Genomic DNA, 20,318 nt, shown 5'->3' on the forward strand with positions numbered 1-20,318 from the left:
TTATTATTAGCTTTATTACTGAGAACAACTATCAACTGCATAACAATATTAGGCCATATTTATTTATATAGCCCCCGCACTCAAGAGACATTAATGATTACTCAAGTGTCTCTTTAGTGACGGATTGTCAAAGAAATCCTTCACTAAGGAATGGTTTAAATAACCACAAAATGTCTCTGAGTGGGCTTTAGATACAAGCTTTAGATACGAGAACAAGTAGACAACAGTGAGGATAAAAACGCGTAGTGTACTCACGTGACCCCCCAGTGAGCCGGCGGCTTGGCGCTGGAGCTGATGCTGGGCACGGTGGGCACGGGCGCCAGCGAGTGCGTGAGGTGCGGGCCCGCGGGCGCGGCCGGCGTGGGCGTGGGGGCCGCCAGCGGCGCCGACAGCGCGGGGCCCAGCGCCGGCGCCAGCGGCACCAGCCCGCCGCCCAGCGGGGGCAGCGGCGCCGGCAGCGGCCCCGCCAACGACACCGGGAGAGGACCCTGAGGTTTATACAGTTCATGTCTTTCTGTCCGAACCTTGAAGTATAAATGAGACCAATATTCATAAACCGTGTCTTAAGGGAAGTATAAGGAGAATGTAATTTAAGAAGTGCTGTAATCGGCTGCTGGCGTCATGTGTTTACGATTGAATCAAGGACATTCTATGGCAAAGCTTACAACTTTGATTTCGAGAAAAAAGGACATAGACCATCTCCTTCTAGATTTGATATATAGACTTTGTGTAGTATTAAATTTCAGAAAATATACCTTAAGGCTACGTTCGAATCCAGCTACTATTATCTACCCGTTTGCAAAATTCTATCCGAATCCTGTTAGCCGGTAATGGTCTTTTGTAAATAAACGTATGAATCTGATTCTAACCGGCATTGGAGCAGCTAAAGGTGTGGCGAGTGGAGCGGCGAGCGGCGCCACGAGTGGCGGCGCCAGCGACGGCAGCGAGGCCGCGGCCGACGCGGGCGTGCTGCGAGACAGGCTGCTGATGTTGCTGCTGAAACCAATCACATCGTGGTGTGAGACCAACCGTACTCAAACCGTGCGCAGTACACGACACACACTACATGTAACGAGTACAAACGCATACATTAGTTAAAAACTCACCGAATGAGGCAGATGAGCGAGAGAAAACAAAGTTCCGATATTGGACTTTCGGTGGCGACGTGGTATGCAGGCTCATTTCCGTCGGCGAAATGAATCCACATCAGCGAGAATAGACAAACGCATTTTGATTTAATTTTTATTGTATAATATAGTAGGAGTCTCTTTATTTGTGACTTTAAAATTTAACTAAATTGGTAAAGGCCATTATGCCGCGTTCGTACCTGAAACTTTCGCGTTCTCTATTAGGACTGTGGCCACGTGGAGAGTAGGAGAGTGCAGCCCCCGCCGCGCCCGTAGATCCCGGCGTGTGAGGTCGCACTCCCTTAGGTGTTTTTGGTGCAACCAAAGGCGACGCAGATAAACTCGTTCTCTGTAAATAGTTATTTATAATATTAAGTTTTGTATTACATTTATTATTTAACGAATTTATTGTAAAAGATTCACGTTTTTGATATACATACCGTGTCAGCTGAGTTCCGCGGTGAAGCCGCAGCAGGCGGTAGGTAAGGACTGTGTTGCATTGTGGCGGCATATGGCGTGTACAACGCCGGATACGAAGATCCTGAATATACTGCAGGAGGCGGATAACTATTGGAAGCTAGGGTTGAGGAGACAATCGGACTCTCAGTACGCGCAGGCAGCTCACATGACGATATTGGAGGTTGCCTGGAGTCGACGACGGGAGGCACCAGAGGATGATTGTTGCTGCTGGTATTCGTCAACACTGGTGTTAAGTTTGTCGGTGTACAACTGGACGTGGGTAATGAATCCACGTGGCTGCTTGGTAAGTGAGAAGATACGGGCGTGGCGACAGAGGTCGGTTGGGGTGGTAAATTGACACCCGGGTGTGACTTAAGGCTGGGGGTGAAAGAAGACATCGTGGTACTTGTGATAGACGCTAAAGTAGACGGGGGAACAATATGGTTTGGTGTGGACGTCGATAAGGAACTGGGGTTAACTACAGGGAGGTGACTCGAAAGGCTAGTAGCGGAATGACTGTTCATCGGATGGCTCATATGCGGGGGGATTGGAGGTTGATTCGCTGTAGAAGACTGAATGTGACTGGATGAAATGTGATTAGATATGCTGAAGGGTGCGAGATGTGACGGTCTGTTCGCATACACAGGCTGAACGGAATGTTTCTGTAAACTCGACTGACTCTGGTAAGCTATTGAGTGACCGTGAATACTGGAACTTATACTGGAGTTTACATGACTAGACCCGATGGACGGGGTGGGGTAGGGGCGAGAGGTCGGCGCGGCCGGAGAGAGCGACCGTCCTGTGAGAGTTTGACTCGGAAGACAGCTCGGAATTGAAGAAGGCGTCGAATGTGGTGCTACGCTTTGCGGAACACCATTGACGCGGTTCGAAAACGAGGTAGGAACGGAGGGATGTGTCTGAGCTGCGACCGGTTGATTTCGAACGTCATGGCCAGGCATCACTGGATGCGCCTGCGAGTGCGGCACGCGGCTCTGGAGACTAGGATGCGGCGCCTGGGCCGGGCTGGGCGCGAGGTGCGGCGGCCGCGGCGTGTGGTGCGCCGTGTGATGTGTGTGCAGGTCCAGGGGCGCCGGAGGCTGCTCTGGAGGCTCGGTTCGCGTTTCATGGTTCGTATGCCGGAAGTCTGGTAACGCGGCGGCAGCATGCGATTGGGACTGAGATTGGTAGGCGGTATGCGAAGGGAATAGAGGAGAGGGTGCGGGGGGAGCGGGAGGTGCAGGGGTAGGACTGTCTGCGGAGGCTCTCGCGCCTGGTTGCAACTTGCTGTTGCTGGCGGGGCGCTCGGGCGTGTCGGGTCCGGCGGCGCCGACTGGCCGCGCCGGGATTTGCGTTGCGGCGTGGCCATCGAGAGCAGGAATGTGCGCGCCGTTGGGCCGGTGTGGTGTGTCGGCGCGGAAGGGCGGCGGCGGCAGCGCGGGCGGCGGCAGGGCGGCCGGCGCGGGCGAGGGCGCAGGCTGCGGCAGCGGCGCCGGCGCGGGGCTCGCGCTGCCACCCACCGGCGCGCGGGACAGAGCGAGCGCGCCGCCACTGCCACCCCGAGCAACCAGCTCATTCTTGGCGCCCCCCGCTGTAGCTGCCGCGCCCGCCACTCGGAACAGAGAGCCTGCGTCCGATGCCTGAAAAAACAAACATATTGAAGATTTTTTCGGCTCTCGTTTTTGTTTACGTAAGCATTTTATTTGTTTCTGACTCTTATTAATGAAAATGTAAATAAAAACAAGTCTTACATCTTCCATTGATGCATCGTGGTACCGTGGAGAAGCATTTCTGCTATTTTCGGGACTCGCCTGAAACAATAAAAAACAATTTTTAAAAGGTGCAATTAATACTTTATCTTGGCGTGTAACTTAAGATCAGTTCACCGGGACCGAAAGATTTCTTGTTTAATGTTCCATAATTTCTGTGGTTATAGTAAAATCTGCACATTTATGTCTGTGCTATATAGATATTTCGAATTTAGAATCTTTTTTAATTAAATAATAACTAACTAATTAATAACTTAATTTTGAGGAGCATAATTCGAAACTTAATAACCCGTCTATAAAATTAAATGAAAAGTTATAACAGTAGTTAGTTATAGTAACGTAAGATTACCGTGAGTGGTCATAGGGCGTTTACTCGTAGTGTCGGACACGCATGTTTTCACGTCGTTAATAAATTATAAGAAGTGGCCTCTGACGACAGCTGTCCGTTACAATGTAAATGCTGAGCCGTCAATTTGCAACAGGACGCGACGACGCGCGCTTTGATGAGCTAATACAATAGCGATTGCTTGATTGCTCACTTAAACTTTATTCAACATTGGTTAATTTTATTTTGAGAGTACTTTGGATATTCTCTCTCTAACTTTGTTTAAATCTTGAATGATAATTTTCCTAAACGTTATTATGTAAACTGGAAACTCAATAAATAATTCTGGTTTATTATGGTTGTGGGACGGTCAAGCAATTGAAGTTATCCGTTTAATATGTCCACTCTAGACGCGATTAATCAGAACGAAACGTATTTTAATAATGATGCTCATTAGTTGCGTATTTTTCCATGTATTTCAAAGATGCTGCTATCTATTGTGGCGTATCTAGTGATCGTGTTTAGTGCGGGACACGAAACGAGGTGAGGTGCGGCGACAGCGTTGGTCTGTCTATATGTCCCGACGTGATTAGTATTCACACTACGAAGCCTATTGTTCAAACCTAACACAATAACCGCCTTCGGGTTTTTTGTATTCATTAGATGAAGATGAAATCACGTCTGCCACAAAGACATGCTAATGAGAATTATAAGTAAAACGAACCGATCGTATGGGTATCTATGACAAACAAAAATTGTAAGTGCATACCCAGTGTTACTTACTAATTCATGAATGTGGACGTGGTTTGATTATAAAAACGGTATATTTTTTTGGAGTGTATTTGTATTACTTAAATAGGTAACATAAATAGCTTCTGTTCCCACCCACTCCCATTGTAAACTGACGTCGTTACCATGCTAACAAAGCTACGAAGGGAAATGTTTGGAGTAGCAATCGACTCTGAAAAAAGACACCATTGAAGAAACACAACGAAGATCGATATTTTATAGGGCTTCCGTTTTTTCATGCCGTAAAAAATAAAAATAAACATGAGAGCAAGCCTTCAATTGTTCTATTTTCCTTTCAAAAATAAAGGTTTTTCGAATCACGACAAAGGATATAACTTGGATGCAAAATTTTACCTTAAATGAGTTTTTAAGGACAAATGCTTTCTTAACATATATTTTTTGTTTTTATTTAATTGAAAGTCCTTTTTAATAAACACACACTGTGCCTACTTGTTGATTATCAAAAACAGCTCTTAGCAAATAATAACCAACTTTTTCCATTGTAGTTAATCTGTAATAAAACTTAAGCGTCAAGCATTGTGACACGAGGAGTTCACTCAATTACAATAATAATAGTTTAAACAAAGCTTAATAAATGCTAACAATTTCTGAAACAATAAAACTTTATTTATTTTACGACGCGGGTTTCAAGTATTTAAAGGGAATGGAAAGTAATTACCCAGTGATATTTACGAGCTAGCGCCGAGAACGACTCAATAAAACTAGCTGGCTAACCGCGCCTTTTACGATGGACACAATTTAAGTAGCATTGTCTCTTAAATCTGATTTGCCGCAGTTGATTTCATTTTCTATTATGCGCATTTTTATTTTTTTTACTTACATTAAACAATAGTTGCCTGTCGGCATTCAACATGGCTATTAAACATTGAAGTAGAAGTTTATGCATTTTAAGACATAATTCTAAAATAATTATCTTTCTTTTAAAGATATAACTTCTTGCCAGTAACTTCATTCGTTAACTTTCTTCGGATAAGTATTAATAATGGTCCATCCGGAAAAATAGTCAATCGATAGTACGGGGGGAACAAATCGTTTCGGGTGCGTTCCGGCAATTGAATGTTTAGCCTTATCCGGTGGGGGTGGGTCGTCGCTCCGCAACAATGGAGCGATAAATCAAGTATGGGCCGCGCGTGCCAGGCGGGCGGCGAGCGCCGTGCCGCCAGCCGGCACCCGGCCCGCGGCGGCGGCGCGGCGTCCGGCCTCTACAATAAAGACATTCAAAAGCACCGCCAGCCTATTAAAACATTTATACCACATACCGTTTTGTCACCTTACACTTGATGCTATTAATGACCACCACTTATGTATGTGTAATTGACTCTGAAAGTACCTACTTCTAATTTATTTAAAACCTGAAATTCCTGAACAGGCTATTATGATTATTTATCAGTAACTCTTTTTAACCTCAAATTGTGTTGGAAAATAGGGGCTGTCCATCAACAGTGAGAAACGTTGGCTGGCTGTCAAAACTATGTTACATAAAAGATAATAATAATTCAGCACGATTAGCGCGATGACTGATGTCGTGTCGTCAAGTAATAATAGTTCCGTTGAGCCCACCTCCAAAGAGCCATAAAAATAACGAGCGCATTAGTCAACGTTGTCAAAATAAAACTAAGGCTATTCACACAAACTAAAATTTGAAGTTATTTGTTTGGCTTGCTGAATTGTTTTGAAATTAGTTTATTTTTTCTATTATCAAATTCCATTAGTAGAGTCGTAAAAGCAATTAACTCAAAGTAATAAAAATAAAATAAGCGAACACAAACGTTTGAACGTTACACACCCACACAAGTCTTTATAATAATAACTTATAATATGAATGAACTTTACGATTCTGAATTAATTAATTCGTATTCGGAATTCAAAACAGCGAAGTATAATCTGGCGATCCCAGCCTCGGGGCCGTTTTCCCCGCCTCCTCATCGTAGGAAACGGGGAGTCGGAAAAAATGGCGTGATAGCTTTTCGCCCCTCATTCCGAATTCTAATACTTTCACAAACTTTTAATAGGATGGTGGGACTTAAAATTCAAGTCTCTCTAAGCAAAGTTCAGTCATACCGAGCCGTGACCCCCCTTTGCAATCTTGTAAGGGTAATGTAGATGGATACTATGATTGGTGAAATAAAGAGAATATTGAAAACTATTGAATTTAAATTATATTTGAGTTGTGGTGAAGTTGAAGTGAATTCTGTGGCGGGTTATCTGTTATGATTTCAGTTCTGGTTTTTAAAATGCAATCAAAATGAAGATTAATTAACTATATTATAGTAACTTAACTGATTTCGGCATTCGTGTATATTCTATTCATGGATAGAACCTAAACTAAGTCGAAAACGAATTGTAACTAAATATTCTTCTCGCATATAATAGCGAAGAGTTGTTTGTTCATGACCTGAATTTAATGCTGCATACCAATTTTTGTTCTCAGTGACATTTAATGCATAATAAAGAGATAGATATATTTATGACCACGGTTGTAGATACAGTTTTATTTAATGTTCTATTAGAAATATATTTCATTTTTTATTGGCGTGTGACTGTTTTATTTAGAGCTATTTTAGCGGCTAACATTCGTTACCTACTATACTAATATTTCAAACATTTATATCATTTTCATGATATATGGATAAAAACGCATCGCAGTAATGGCTATATAAATATGGAAGTCTGGTTCTTAGCACAGATTATTTGTAATTATAATCAGTATATTAACGCAGTGTAGTTGTGTTTTTATTCTTGTAATTGGCCGTAATTTTGTGAATCAACGACGCGATCATTATTAAATTCGTAGTAGGTTCATAAATAGTCTAGTTAATTATGTATTCAATTTATTTTCGTAAAAATGTTTTAGTTTAATTTGTTAGTTTAACAAGACGGTAATTAAACATACCACGTCTTTGATAAAAATATGCCTGTCGTTGGTGGTCACTCAGCAATCATTTTATTCATCATAAGAAAAATCGAGTTGCTTCTTAAAAAACAGTCATACTTTAGTCTGAACTTATTTAGGTTCATGATGACATGAATAGCCAATAAAAAATATTTACAATTTTATTAGGATAGCACATACCAATTATAAAATCGTTAATACATGATAAAATTGGCATTTGGCTTTAATTACAAAAATACAGACTCAATCAATAAAACTGAGTTATAAAAATCCCTTTGTTTCATAAAAATAATTATACAATACTCTCGATACGTCGATAGCAAATGTAACAATAAAAGTTGTAAATAAATAACCTAGTTGGACAGCTTATCAAATAAATCTAATAATAGTTATGAAATCAATCTTGTTATAGGCCAGTCAGCTGATTGGCAAGTGGCAACTATAATTACGTCGTTCGTAGTGCCATAAACATTTGACCGGAATTGTAAAGCTACTACTAACAAAAGTTACTAACACCAGTAAAACTATTCATGTAGAGTTTGCGTTTCGATGGTTCGTGACCAAGTGCAATAACCATTCCATTAGTTTTTCAATGCGAATATGTGTAAATTAAATATGAATTCTATAGCAGGTTGTTTCCATTGTTCAAGTTAATCTCGCCAAAGTGGGGTAAATGTTAACGATGCCGGTCACGTAAGGCATTACGATAAAATATGCATGTCCTTCACAAGGAATTAAAATACGCTTATCTGTGTTGTTCATCTGAATTAGCTTCAGAGAGCAGTATCAGTATCATCAATATAAAAAATATTGATTGAGTCGATTTGTTTACATTTTCCTTAATCTGTGTCGACATGATATCCTCACGCTTTACCTGTTGTTCTGGGACATCTTTGGTTGGCGATGGTCTTTTGGCTTCCTTGTCCACCTTTACAGCAGCAGACGCAGTCTTTTCGACCTTATTCCCTGTCACCGAACCACTTCCTTCCGTCTTTTGTTTGTTGTTTTTTTTCTTGCTTTCCTTTTTGCTGCTGCCTTCTGCATTGTTCTTAGGCGAATCTTTGATCCTCACTATGGTAACTGTGTTTGACTTCTATTGAAATGGGATACTTCAGTTTTCATAAAACGTACACCATTTAATGTAAACATTCATGCCTATCATTAAATTATCACTTTTCACAGTTTTCACATATAAGTCATATTATTCCGTAAACACTATTAATGTTAATTAGTGACAGTAAACTTTGTTAGTGCACTTGACATAAAAACAAATACGTTAATAAAAAGACATATCCACTAGTGTCACTGCAATCCGTTAGCACTGAAATCCAGAGTTCGATAGGAATCCAAGCCGGGTCTAGATGTCAGTTCGGAATAAAAATAACGATGTATCGCGATCGTGTGCGAGACAAAGAAGAAGATCATCGAGTAATAACGAACAGTACGGCCGACGTCCGGGGCGAGAGTGCGGCGCGGCCCGCAGCCGGTCGTCGGCCGCTGTAACCCGCGCCCCGCGCCTCGCGCACGCGCCGCCCGCCGCCCGCCCATCATACCGTTTCGTTGAATATTTCTTGTTACACATGTAAAATGCCGACAGATACCAATATACGTGGGAGAACCGAGAAATATGTCAAAAGAAACATAACAGAATTAATTTTAGATGTAGATAATTTAATTTCAAATTTTGAGATATTACAGCTGCTTCTTCTGCTAATAGAAAAAAGTATGTTTGATTTTCTTTTTAAATTAATAAAAAATGTTTCATCTTCACATGGTCCTTCTGCCATGAAACCCCTTATCGCGGTGGATCTGCAGCCACGTTGACAAAAGAATTGTAGACGCCAAATTGAAAGAACCTCAGCAGATGAAGTTGAGAAGGTATTGGGGTCAGGTAGCTGTTCACTGATATCCCACATACAAGAAAAACAATTTTCCTAGCTTTCATAGTACGTATGTTTAAACAATAGTTCGGGTTTTTATTACCTAGGTACGTACGTGTATACTGTGAAACGCATAGCGTCCGTTCGTAGCAATAACACATTCGCGAAAAGCAGTAAAACGGCCGTAAACCGATTTATTTATATTCGTTTTATAACTTATTGCTTTACGACTGCGATTAATGCGGTCGTTGTAGGGTACACATAATCAACTCGACTAACTGAATATTAATAAATTTTATATTACTCTTAATGTATGTTCTACTGTGGTCTGTCTGGCGAATCTAATTACCCGATTGCCAGAAAGCGAAAGCCAGAACAAAATAAGTTGTACAATCGCAGACTATTCTATTAAAAACTTGCTTGTTTCTGTCTTTTCAGTTGATCAGAACAGTTCTATTTTTTATGCAATTTTTTTTTGTTTTCAAACGTATGTTTTTATTGCAATATGTGTTTTGGGAGAATATTTAACTGACTAAGGTACCTTTTAAATTAACGAAACAAGTCACAAAACCATCAAAGAACTTTTGAACATGGCTTAGTTCATATGTAATTATGTGTATCCTCAGATTCATAGAAGACATCTTTCCTATAAAGTAAATACGAAATAAAAATTTAATCATTTATTCTACAACAAAAAAGTATAAAAGGTCTCTTAATTTATAAGGAAACAGCGAAACAGTTAAAGCGGCAGGGATAACAGAAATAAATCTCGACTTGTCTACAGTAACCGTCTCTGAAGAATAATCTACAAATATATAATAAAAAAACATTTTGTAAGAGTTTCCCCAACGAGAGGAACAGATTATTATTATTGCGGGGAATTGTGATCTCACGTAAAATATTAACGTATAATACCGAGGGGAAATTAAAATGATATGAACGAATCTCTTTGTGTAAATAGTGACGAAAAAGACAAAAGACATTTTGTACAGGCATTTGGTAAAGTTGGAATACAATGTACTTCTTCATGACTTTAACAAAATATATAGTTAACGTATTAACTACGTAAACAATTAACCGATACACAATATTGCATATCGATATATCAGTACTTCTAAATGTTTTATGCATTGCATTTTGTTGCACCGCAAAACTACATTTCATACGATCATAACAAAACTTAGATTACATTCAATTTCACATGATAAATTGAACTGAACCGATTGTTACGAGCCAGAGGGCAAAAGTTTATATTTTGTAAAATTGAAACGTCCCGAACGGCAGTGAGCCGGAAATTCGCTCGCGAGCGACAGCCGTGATGTTTATTTTTTCCTCTCGTTTTCCCACTTTCGGCAGCAATAAAAACGAGAAGATTTTTTTGAAACCTTAAAAATATACATTTCAGTAGCTGAATTCAAAAGGTTTTTTTTTTAATAAAACCAGTTTTTTGAGTAATTGACACATTTATGATTTAAATGAAATTCTGTTCGTAGAATCACGGGTTTGAACGTTTATTGATTTTTGTGAAAGTAAATGAAATAACTAAAAGGATACAATTATTTCTATCTGCTTAATGGGCGCAGTAATTACACACTTGCGATGGGTACGTAAGACCGGGCATTTACTAATACTGGCACCAATTAGTTTTCGTTTAGTGCGATACAGCATTGATTACGCAGATTGAAATCAGTTCGCCCCTCGGACTGCTTGTTAATGGTGCAATAAAAACGACGCTTATCGATTTAGCCGCCCGTTAAGAACGCTTCAAGGCATAATAATTTATTATCCAAACAATGTTGCGTCAGTCGATGTAAATTACAGTTCTCAGCGGTAGAATTACATAACGACAAGATTTGTTAACCGCCCAGTTGCGGGGTGACAAAAGTAATTAACACTTACGATACACTGGAGTGCTTGGTTTACGATGCTTGAACTTTGGGGACCCCTATTTAGTTGGGTCTTAAACGAGGGAGAGAAAATAGGCTGTCGATAATGATCAAGCTGCGTTTCTCAACTCATAATTTTGTGAGGATTTAAACAATTTTTATGAAAGCTTGTAAAATACGGAATTCTGAAAAGAAACCTGGACGTATCAAAATTGAACTTGATCTGTATACACAAGCATATGGATATTTGTATTTGTTGGATGAAACCCCAACAACGACAAACAAGGGTGAGAGATACGAACGGGAGGTACTGGTATTGGGAGTCAGACAACGACCGCAGGATTTATTTCGAGCCTCATTCAATTTGCGGTAAACGTATTGTTGGATTGCGTTTTTGTATCGTACCCTCGCTCCATAAATGTTTGCTTAAAATACGTTTGTGCGCGGTGGAAATATGTATTTAGTAAGGTTGCCAAATCTCTATAATTCATTTAGAAATTGTTGTTAGCGAAACTGTTGAGTATCGTAAAAGAGAAAGCGTCGGCAAAAATTTGAAAGTGTTTCTAAAGACCGGACGAGGACACACACAACAAAGCGAATGCAAAGTACTGCTCAAGACATACAAATGTGACTTGTATCTGCTCTATCGGAATAGTGATGAGGATGAGAACGACATGATACTTTCATGTTGGATTAAATCAGATTACAAAATGTCTTAGTGATAAACGGTAATTAATCCTACTAATATTATAAACGCGAAAGTTTGTATGTATGGATGTTTGTTACTCTTTCACGCAAAAACTACTGAATGGATTTGAATGAAACTTTACCACAATATAGCTTATACATCAGAATAACACATAGGCTACAATTTGTAAACATATTGTTCGAAATACTAAACTTGCGCAGACGAAGTCGCGGGCACCAGCTAGTATTAAAATACGACAGAAAAACATAACTGCAACGGCACATATTTCCCATTCAGTCTTCGTCGGTTAAAATATTCTGTTTAATTGTTGTTCTTATTCTGGATTTTGTACCAAATATTGCTTTTTGAAACGATCTACCTTTATGCCACTACATATTTACTAATAGCAATTAAAATGGTGAATGAACAAAATATAGCTAACGCATGTACCGATAGCAAAGCTTTGAAGAGGGTGTAGAATTACAGATGCGGGGTGGGGGTTGCAGTGGAGAATGCAGCAAGAGGCGACATAAAATTTTCAACGACCACGTTGAGTATCTGACGGCATTATCTAGCTGTTTGCAAGTGCTTCGCCGCTTTTCATATCTTTTGAATAAAACTTAGTGTAATATTACTTTTTCGAGTTCGCAAATGTAATTCATATCAAATAAGGCGTATGTTCTAGACATCTTGTTACATATTTGTTATTCTTTAACGATTGAGTTTAAATCTCTAATATTAACATTGAAGCACTTATTTATCCAAAATCTACAAACAATATTCTAAGTATCTCGTACAAATATTTTATTTAATAGAGTACTAATGTTAGAAACTAAATCACCAAATTCTTTACATTCTCCACTAATGGAAAGCTGCTTTAGATACTCATTTGCGTGCTATACATACTCGTACAAACTATTTTTATCTGAGAAATATCTACAGTTTCTAGGTAACACAAGATACTCTAAAATCATCACAAATAGATGATCAAATAGATTTATTATTTCTTCAAAATCAAGATTTCAATGTTTTTCAAACACTTAGATCACCTTATATTCTTTTGGATTCAACAGAAAATACAACCAATAACGTACGAAAATAAGCTCTAAAATGAATAACAAGTAACACATTTTTAGATTTCAAATGTTTCAAATTTGATCGTAACTTTGAAAAAAACTGTAATAACTTTGTAAGTCGAGCGCAAAGGAAATTTATTTGAGTATGAGTGAGAGTAAATAATACGGCAAAGACGAGTTTACAAGTAGAAATAAAATAAGCGGGGCAGCTGTAGAGGAGCGGGCGGAGACAGGGAGCACTGACAATCTCGTTATAGATGTGAATAAATAATGAGTAAGCATTAAGCTCGCCTTTCCCGCACAGGGGCGGCTGCCGAGTTGCCTTTGTTGTCGGCGCTGTTTACTGCGCCCGGGATTGTGCCCGCCGCAAGCCCAATTTATTCCGCTAATCGAGCCTCACCTCGCTCGGCTTAAATTAATTAACAACGACTTAACCCTACCATATTAAATTTACATACCATCATGTATTAATATTTTTACTTCTGTTTATGAAATGTATACTTAATTTGTCAAAGTGCAGTTAGTTTAATTGGAACACGAAGAACTGCATTGATAATGGTGCTTGAGAAGTATATTTTAGGTCGTTCGGAAATAATAAATAATGAAACGGAATTCCTCGAAATTAATAAACCTGTTATAATTTATTAACGCCCATACTGAAGACAGGTATGCCACATATGTACGAGACAACAATTAGCGGTATTACTTTATGTAGGTTGATTGCATAGCAATGTTTGAATTTGTTTTGTTTATTTATCACAAGTCTGACACGAAGCATGTGTGTATTCTTTACATCAAAGGGAGGCGGTGATACGTGCACGCCTACGGACCCAGGTGGACACGTCCGACATTCCTCAGACATAGCACATGCCAACAAAGTTTAGAGTAGCACCTAAACTCTATAATGCAAAAACAGAGCATTTCATATAAAAAAGTATACAATATTCGGAATGTAGTTCGTAGTTGGAACAAAACGAATACGGCAGCACATTTTACACAGTGCACTGAGACAGATTTTCAAATATCATGAAAACGTAGGCTGTTAACTTGGAGCTATTTCGCCAACAAAGCGTTGTTGCATAAGAGGATTCGGTCAAAGAGAAAGAGTATTTCGACGCGGGCTTTGTGCGCCAAATTGAATTGAATGTCATACATAACGCATTCCGCAAGCTCAAAGGGAGTGTAATTGCGATCTGGCGGCTCCATTTAAAATGTATCCGTGCAAATCTGTGCTAAGCACGGCGCGCGAGGCATGAGGCGACATGGCTCCACGACGCTAGTAACCAGTGTTCGCGTTGCAAATCGCGCTCCCATCCACTCGTGTCGCTTTGCGCGACTTGGTCGTTTGCCAGCCGCTTTGTTTTATCGCTCTCGCAAACTATTTGGCATCTAAACAATGTTTCTATTTAATGATACAGAAAAATCACATCAGATATTTCAATGTGTCATCACTACTCTTTACTGACAGTTTTACCAATGATTATACGACAAAATTATTTTGTTCTTTATCTAACAAGAGATTAAAATATCTTGTTGGAAAAAAATATAATGTAGATATAAATCTATCGTATTAAGCTTCATTACCTTGTCCATAATAATATCTTCATCAATTTATGTTCGTGTCAAAGTAATTACCCGACTGCCAAGAAGATATTTTAGCATTAGTATGACATTGAATGTATAAAAAGAATGAATTTACTTTTTGCAGCACTAAAATAAAATTCGATAGGCTAGGTATGTAGTAGTTAATCACGGTTGACTCTATTATTTGCTTTATTCCCTAATAAAATAATAACGTCGTAAAAAGGAGCAACAAACCAAAAGAGATAAAGAGAGAACATAATAAAAACAGTGCAATTTTAGGGGTATTTTGTCGAGGTTATATCCATAAAACGAGTGGAGTGAGGGTGGAAGCCCCCACCGCCCACCCGTCGTGGGTTGTAATGAATAAACTCAACCGGGAGGTTCTATCATTTTATTTAATTCCGCAATGGGAGCGATCATACCTTAAACACTTAACAAACTGATTTGTCAATTGTTGTGCTTTTATCTCGTTTGCTGGAAAATATTGTGTACCTATTATACAAATAAAAATTTGTATACAATACATAAACGAATATGTTGATGGCATAATTGGTTCAATATGATTAATACCTTATTTATTTGTAACATAATTTTAGGAATCAATAAATACTGACATATAAAATTACGCTCTTGAAATTCAGCACTGAATCATTTATGCGTATATTTATTTAAAGACCGTAGCAATACTACTCGCACTCATAAAAAATGCATAAAATATATTATTTTTCGTTGAAACCTAAATATTTAAAGAGGCAAAATGGAGTAGAGAATATTCACACATAGGTAAAGCAAACCTGCGCTCGGAAAATATTTCTGCGAAACATGAGAGCTGTAAAGCCCTGTAGAACAAAGGTATTAAAGCGAATTTTCAAGCTCGCTCGTTGGAAATACTGGGAAAAGCGACTCTACGGCACCACTAACTCATTTTGTTTGCTCTCCGTATAAAAATGTAGTTTGTTTCTGAGCGTTTGTAAACGGCGCGCCGACAATTTTATTGTGGTGCCTTGTGTTATATCAAGTTTTAATAAAAATACTATTTTGTTTTCGTGTAATTATTTAACCGATGTTATCTGTTACTTGATTTATGCATGGAATGCTTTTTGTCAAACACTACTAGTTAAATCATAACTAATACAATGGTTAAATGCATTTGGAAATTATTTTAATCCAAACATTCATTACCTAATCTTAAAAACAGCAATATAGGTACTGATGAAGCTACACGCATAGTTAAAAGTTATTCCTAATATGTACAAGGATGTTGGCGGATCGCTTGTTTCAAAATAAATTTACGTAGTAACGTGAGTTGAAAATAGAGAGGGGAAACTAAGCGAAACGGCGAAGAGCAATGAGGCGATGCATAAAGTCGCTTCGAGAGTCGAGACGAAGTATAAAACAACAAAGTGGTCGACGGAATAATCCGACACGACCAACACTAAAGCGTCGCAGAATGGTACTTTAGAGTTCACATATAATAATGATGACGTTACCTATCTTACAATATTTTACGACTTTCAAAATAACATGAAATTGGAAATGCACAAGCAACAAATAACTTCATAAATAAATCAACATAAATAAAGAAAACAAAGTGTTGGATTAATGCCTTTGACGACAAATTACTATAAACGGTGGTCGTGAGTCGTGATTGTAGGCGTGGGAGTTGAGTAAAAGTAAGATGGGGACGATAACGGCGTGTCGGCATCGATAAGGAAAATAATTTATGATGCGACGTGGGGTAAAATACAATATAAACACTATTTGGCACTTTGTAACAAGATTATCAAGCTGTTTACCATTTTTATGGGTTTAGAAGAATTAAATTATTTACTTTACGAGCAGTGAATTATGACTGTTATTGCTATTCAAGATATTTGACTTAAATACTTTTTATACGGACAAAATATATGTATTAACAAATCAATTAAGTACATTTTTTTTTATAATTTCACAATTATGGCTGCGTAACAGTTTACCTACATAAAGATCTCGAAGCCCCCTAATTAATCTAATTAAATTACAGTACGTTCTTTAGTAAAACATTTACAAAAGAAGCTCGCGTTGGCAAATCATCAAGGCAGATAATGTACCCAAGCACCGAGATGTGAAGTGCATTCCGAGTCATAATAAGTAATTAACGTAGCAACTTCAGTAAGCTTGGGCGACAGCTCGCTTCAATGAGTCTGTCTTGGACGTAATGCAATCTGTAAAGCGGTGCGGACACGCTGCGGCATTATATTTAAATAACTATCTTCCCCCTCGTCTCTATGGCTCGTCTCCTAACTTAGATTACTTTATAATAATTCCTCGAGATTCCATACCAGATGGAATAAATAAATTGAGTCTATCACAAAGTTAGTAAATTGTTAATGATCGCGGAACTGTAAAAGTCCGGGTATATTCTACTGGTTTATCACATTGTCGTCGCATAACATGTTTGTTTCCCCGGTTGCTCGGGCCACTAACGACCTACAGCTATTTACGACGGAAATAACGACTCCTAAGGCTTAAACCGTAAGTGTTATCTTTTTGAAAGCTTTGAACGCGTTCACAACTACATATTTACATGACAATATTTTCAATTCACTTCATTCCACTTTTGCGGTTAAAATTATTTACTCTGTTCAGTACTGTGTTGAATAAAGGAGTAAATTTTGCAGAAAACCCATGAAATTGAAAATTAATTTTCTCGGTATTTGACGCTTTGTTTTAGATTCGATTCAATTCGAACAATTAGAAACAAACTCTACGGACTCCACAGTATAGAGTGTCTTAGTACCGAGGGACCTGTAAAATGTTTGTATACTATGTACAGTTGTAGTCGTGGGCTCGTGGGGTGTTCGTGTAACATTCCGGCGAACTTTGCGGCCGGCTAATTACGGCCGGGCCGGCTGGGTCGCACACACGACTACGACGACGTGCAAATAGCCGAACAGCTTATCTGCGTAACATGACACATTGTGTGCTCGGCGCCGTACTACCTGATCGATGCATCTAAACATCACACAATTTGTATTGCAAACAAACAAGTAATTTTTTCAGGGATAAGAATTCTTGACTTGGTGTATTTCTTGTTCTAATTCAACTATTTACGAGATCATTTGATGGATGCTTTGTGATCTAGATAATGTTTGGCCACAACAAGTACAGTCAGCTGGCTTAATCCAATAATCAACTACTAGATGTCGATATAAATAAACGATCAAGCTAAACGTATTGCCTTACATAGCGATATCATTAATAGCGCCATATTAAACCGTACTCGGTAAGCTTCTATCCGGCTTCAGTGGTTAAATGCGCTCTGCATTCAAAGCACGTTGACATGCGTTTATCAGAGCGGGAGCTCAGACCGCAGTCGGGTGCAGTGACAAACGGAATCGTAGAGTGCATCCCGAGTGAGCTGCTGATCCGTCGAGAGATATCCCGACCTCGGCGTCGAGTGCTAACACTCGCCTGCCTACGGATGATTACAGCCCTTTGATGGCGCCTCTTTGTCCTACACGATTCGAAAGTAGGAACAATGTTTTTAGCTTTTAGTTATTTCTCAATATTTAGAAAGAGGAATTCAATTAACGTTTCGATTTATTTGTACTCGTTGTAATGGATAAGAAAGCGTGGCATTTCTTGTTTACATGACCAACCAATATGAGTAACTTTAAGTCTGACACGTGACAAAGACAAAGGCTTGCAATGTAAGTGTCGTAGCTGCGAATGTTTAAGGTTCAGTTTACATCGTAGTAAGTTAGGTCTTATCTAAGTCAAGCCGGTTAGACTGGAGCACGACGGAGTAATAGGAATCTCCGTAGAAGTTTGCGAGCGGGTGAGCCTGCGGGCGACTGGGTGGCTTGGCGGGGAACGGGTGACTCTTGTTATTACACCCTCTCACCTACGCAAGGGGTTTCTGTTCTGAGCCTTACTGTAGCGTAAGATTAAGACGCTCCTCGCTTTGCTGTTAACACTCTGGCTTCCGTTATGCTCATTCTGAATAGCTTTAAGTACCCTACGCTTTCTTAAAGCAACGAGAATTGGTGAATTTTATACCATGTAAGGGTTTTAATCGACATCGAGAAGATCTATATTTACAACGGATACCTAAAAGTGTATTCAAACATTTATTATTGTCTTTATACTCAATTCTAAGTTTTGATAAAAAGACAATCGCTACTTGTAAACTAAACCACTACAAAATTCACGTGGCACCCAATTAATAAACGGAAAATGGAACAGACTAAAAGAAAAAATACTAGGAAAAGGAATAAATCCTACACAAAAAGAAAACAAGATGTCAAAAAGCAAACTGAAACCAAAATCGTTTACTTCACGTTGTTACATTTCACCACTTCGGTTATAAATAAAAGTGCCGAAGAAAAGCCAGATAAGACGGCAGAGAAATAAGTTTAACCGAACGGGAGAAAGCATTATCATTGGCTGCGAGCGAGGAACAAAAGAAAATGGTGGAGAGCGAGCGTACGAGAGTACTTTATAGGCGCGTAAATATGTTTTATATCCCTCTACTGTCTGTTATACACTGGCGCGCCGCCGAACTCATCCCCCTGAGCCAGCCACCCTCACCCCGAGGGTTGCCGCGCTCTCGGAAATGCCGAGCTTTAATAAAACATATATTTTTCCGAGCGAGGAAAATACTGGGGAAACTCGCAATTTGTTCTTTCACTTTATGCTCGTTTACAAGACAAAAGTAGAACATTCTAGAAACATTATGTTAATCACGTAGTTAAGTTGTTTATTATAATTACAGTGGTATTACTATTAAATAATGAAGGTATGTGCAAGTAAGTGCTCTGGTGGCTCGTTGATGGATGAAATGTTAGTAGGTGCGAGTAAGTCATAAAGTGTGTAGTGGGCGGTGAGGGGTTTATGTAGTTGATCGGCGGAACTGTGACATTGTGGTACTTAATGGTGTTGCGGTGACCCTTATCTCGCGTGCCGCAGCGCCGTCGCCGTGGGTGCGGCCGATTTATTGCGGTACATGTGGGAATACTACACTAAGCAACAAACATTAATATCTTAAAGTCCTTTTGTGAGTTTAGAGAGATATACAAGTTATATTAAATTAAATTCACTTCATACAGGGAAATTTCTTTCGAATTAATTCTAATCTGAAGAAGCCAGGATAATTTCATCGTAAGTCAAATCAAATTTTTACCGTAATTGCTAAGTTGAAAAACTCTAAAGACATTCTCCGCAAAGGAAATGAAAATAAAAAGAATTTAAGAAATAAGCCAACGCTGAAAGATGGTAAAAGAGAAGTAGCGATTAAGATAATGTTGAAAACAAATTTATGTTTCGATTCCGTGGAGTAGATTAAATTATTTTCTTGTTGCTTCTAAAACGAGTTCTAAAAGGAGTCGTAAGCGGCCGCCCAAGGAGAGAGCACTAAAGAAAACTGGTGTGTCGGAGCGAGACCGTTTTGCTGTTACCGCAACGAGGCACGGACTGTGCCGTAAAATATTACACCAAACGAAAGAAGCTCTTTCAATTAACCGAGGCAGCTTTGCGTAAGGTAAATTTTGCCGAGTGGCACCCACTGCACCATAAAGAAATGAACGGTTTTTCATTTGTATTCCATGATAAAAGTTTTTGTTATCTATGAAAAATATGTGTTTTATATTAAAAAAACAGATTGCATTACTTTTAATAGAGCACCGTGCAATATGTACGTTACCGCACAATAGTTTATACATTATGTGCTAGGTGTGCCAGCAACATTCGCTAAAAGCGACGATTTTTATATAAGAACAACCATATTTGTTGACTTAACTATGAAGGTATTAAATTAAAGTATTTAACTAACACTAAGCGAAAA

The 20,318-nt window shown here is 39.0% G+C and overlaps 2 protein-coding genes across 13 annotated transcripts in view; both read right to left on the reverse strand.

Moving 5' to 3' along the window:
- The window catches only part of LOC110374799 (uncharacterized), a 340,622-nt gene that overhangs the window by 23,799 nt on the left and 296,505 nt on the right, over positions 1 to 20,318 (reverse strand). The window lies entirely within an intron of this gene.
- The window catches only part of LOC110374805 (fibrosin-1-like protein), a 45,503-nt gene that overhangs the window by 4,001 nt on the left and 21,184 nt on the right, over positions 1 to 20,318 (reverse strand). For 8 of the 12 annotated variants that reach the window (XM_064035705.1, XM_064035701.1, XM_064035700.1 and 5 more), the window contains 5 exons: positions 3,335 to 3,394; positions 1,568 to 3,223; positions 1,328 to 1,476; positions 870 to 996; positions 256 to 524 (listed from right to left, as the gene is read on the reverse strand). In XM_064035705.1, the coding sequence (XP_063891775.1) occupies positions 256 to 524; positions 870 to 996; positions 1,328 to 1,476; positions 1,568 to 3,223; positions 3,335 to 3,394 (2,261 nt within the window). Of the gene's footprint in view, positions 1 to 255; positions 525 to 869; positions 997 to 1,327; positions 1,477 to 1,567; positions 3,224 to 3,334; positions 3,395 to 8,254; positions 8,854 to 20,318 lie in introns of those variants that run through there. The other 4 variants (XM_064035706.1, XM_064035702.1, XM_064035697.1 and 1 more) reach the window with 4 other exon arrangements.

The sequence above is a fragment of the Helicoverpa armigera genome, chromosome 8 (genome assembly GCF_030705265.1).
Source record: "Helicoverpa armigera isolate CAAS_96S chromosome 8, ASM3070526v1, whole genome shotgun sequence".
NCBI classification, from domain to species: domain Eukaryota; kingdom Metazoa; phylum Arthropoda; class Insecta; order Lepidoptera; family Noctuidae; genus Helicoverpa; species Helicoverpa armigera.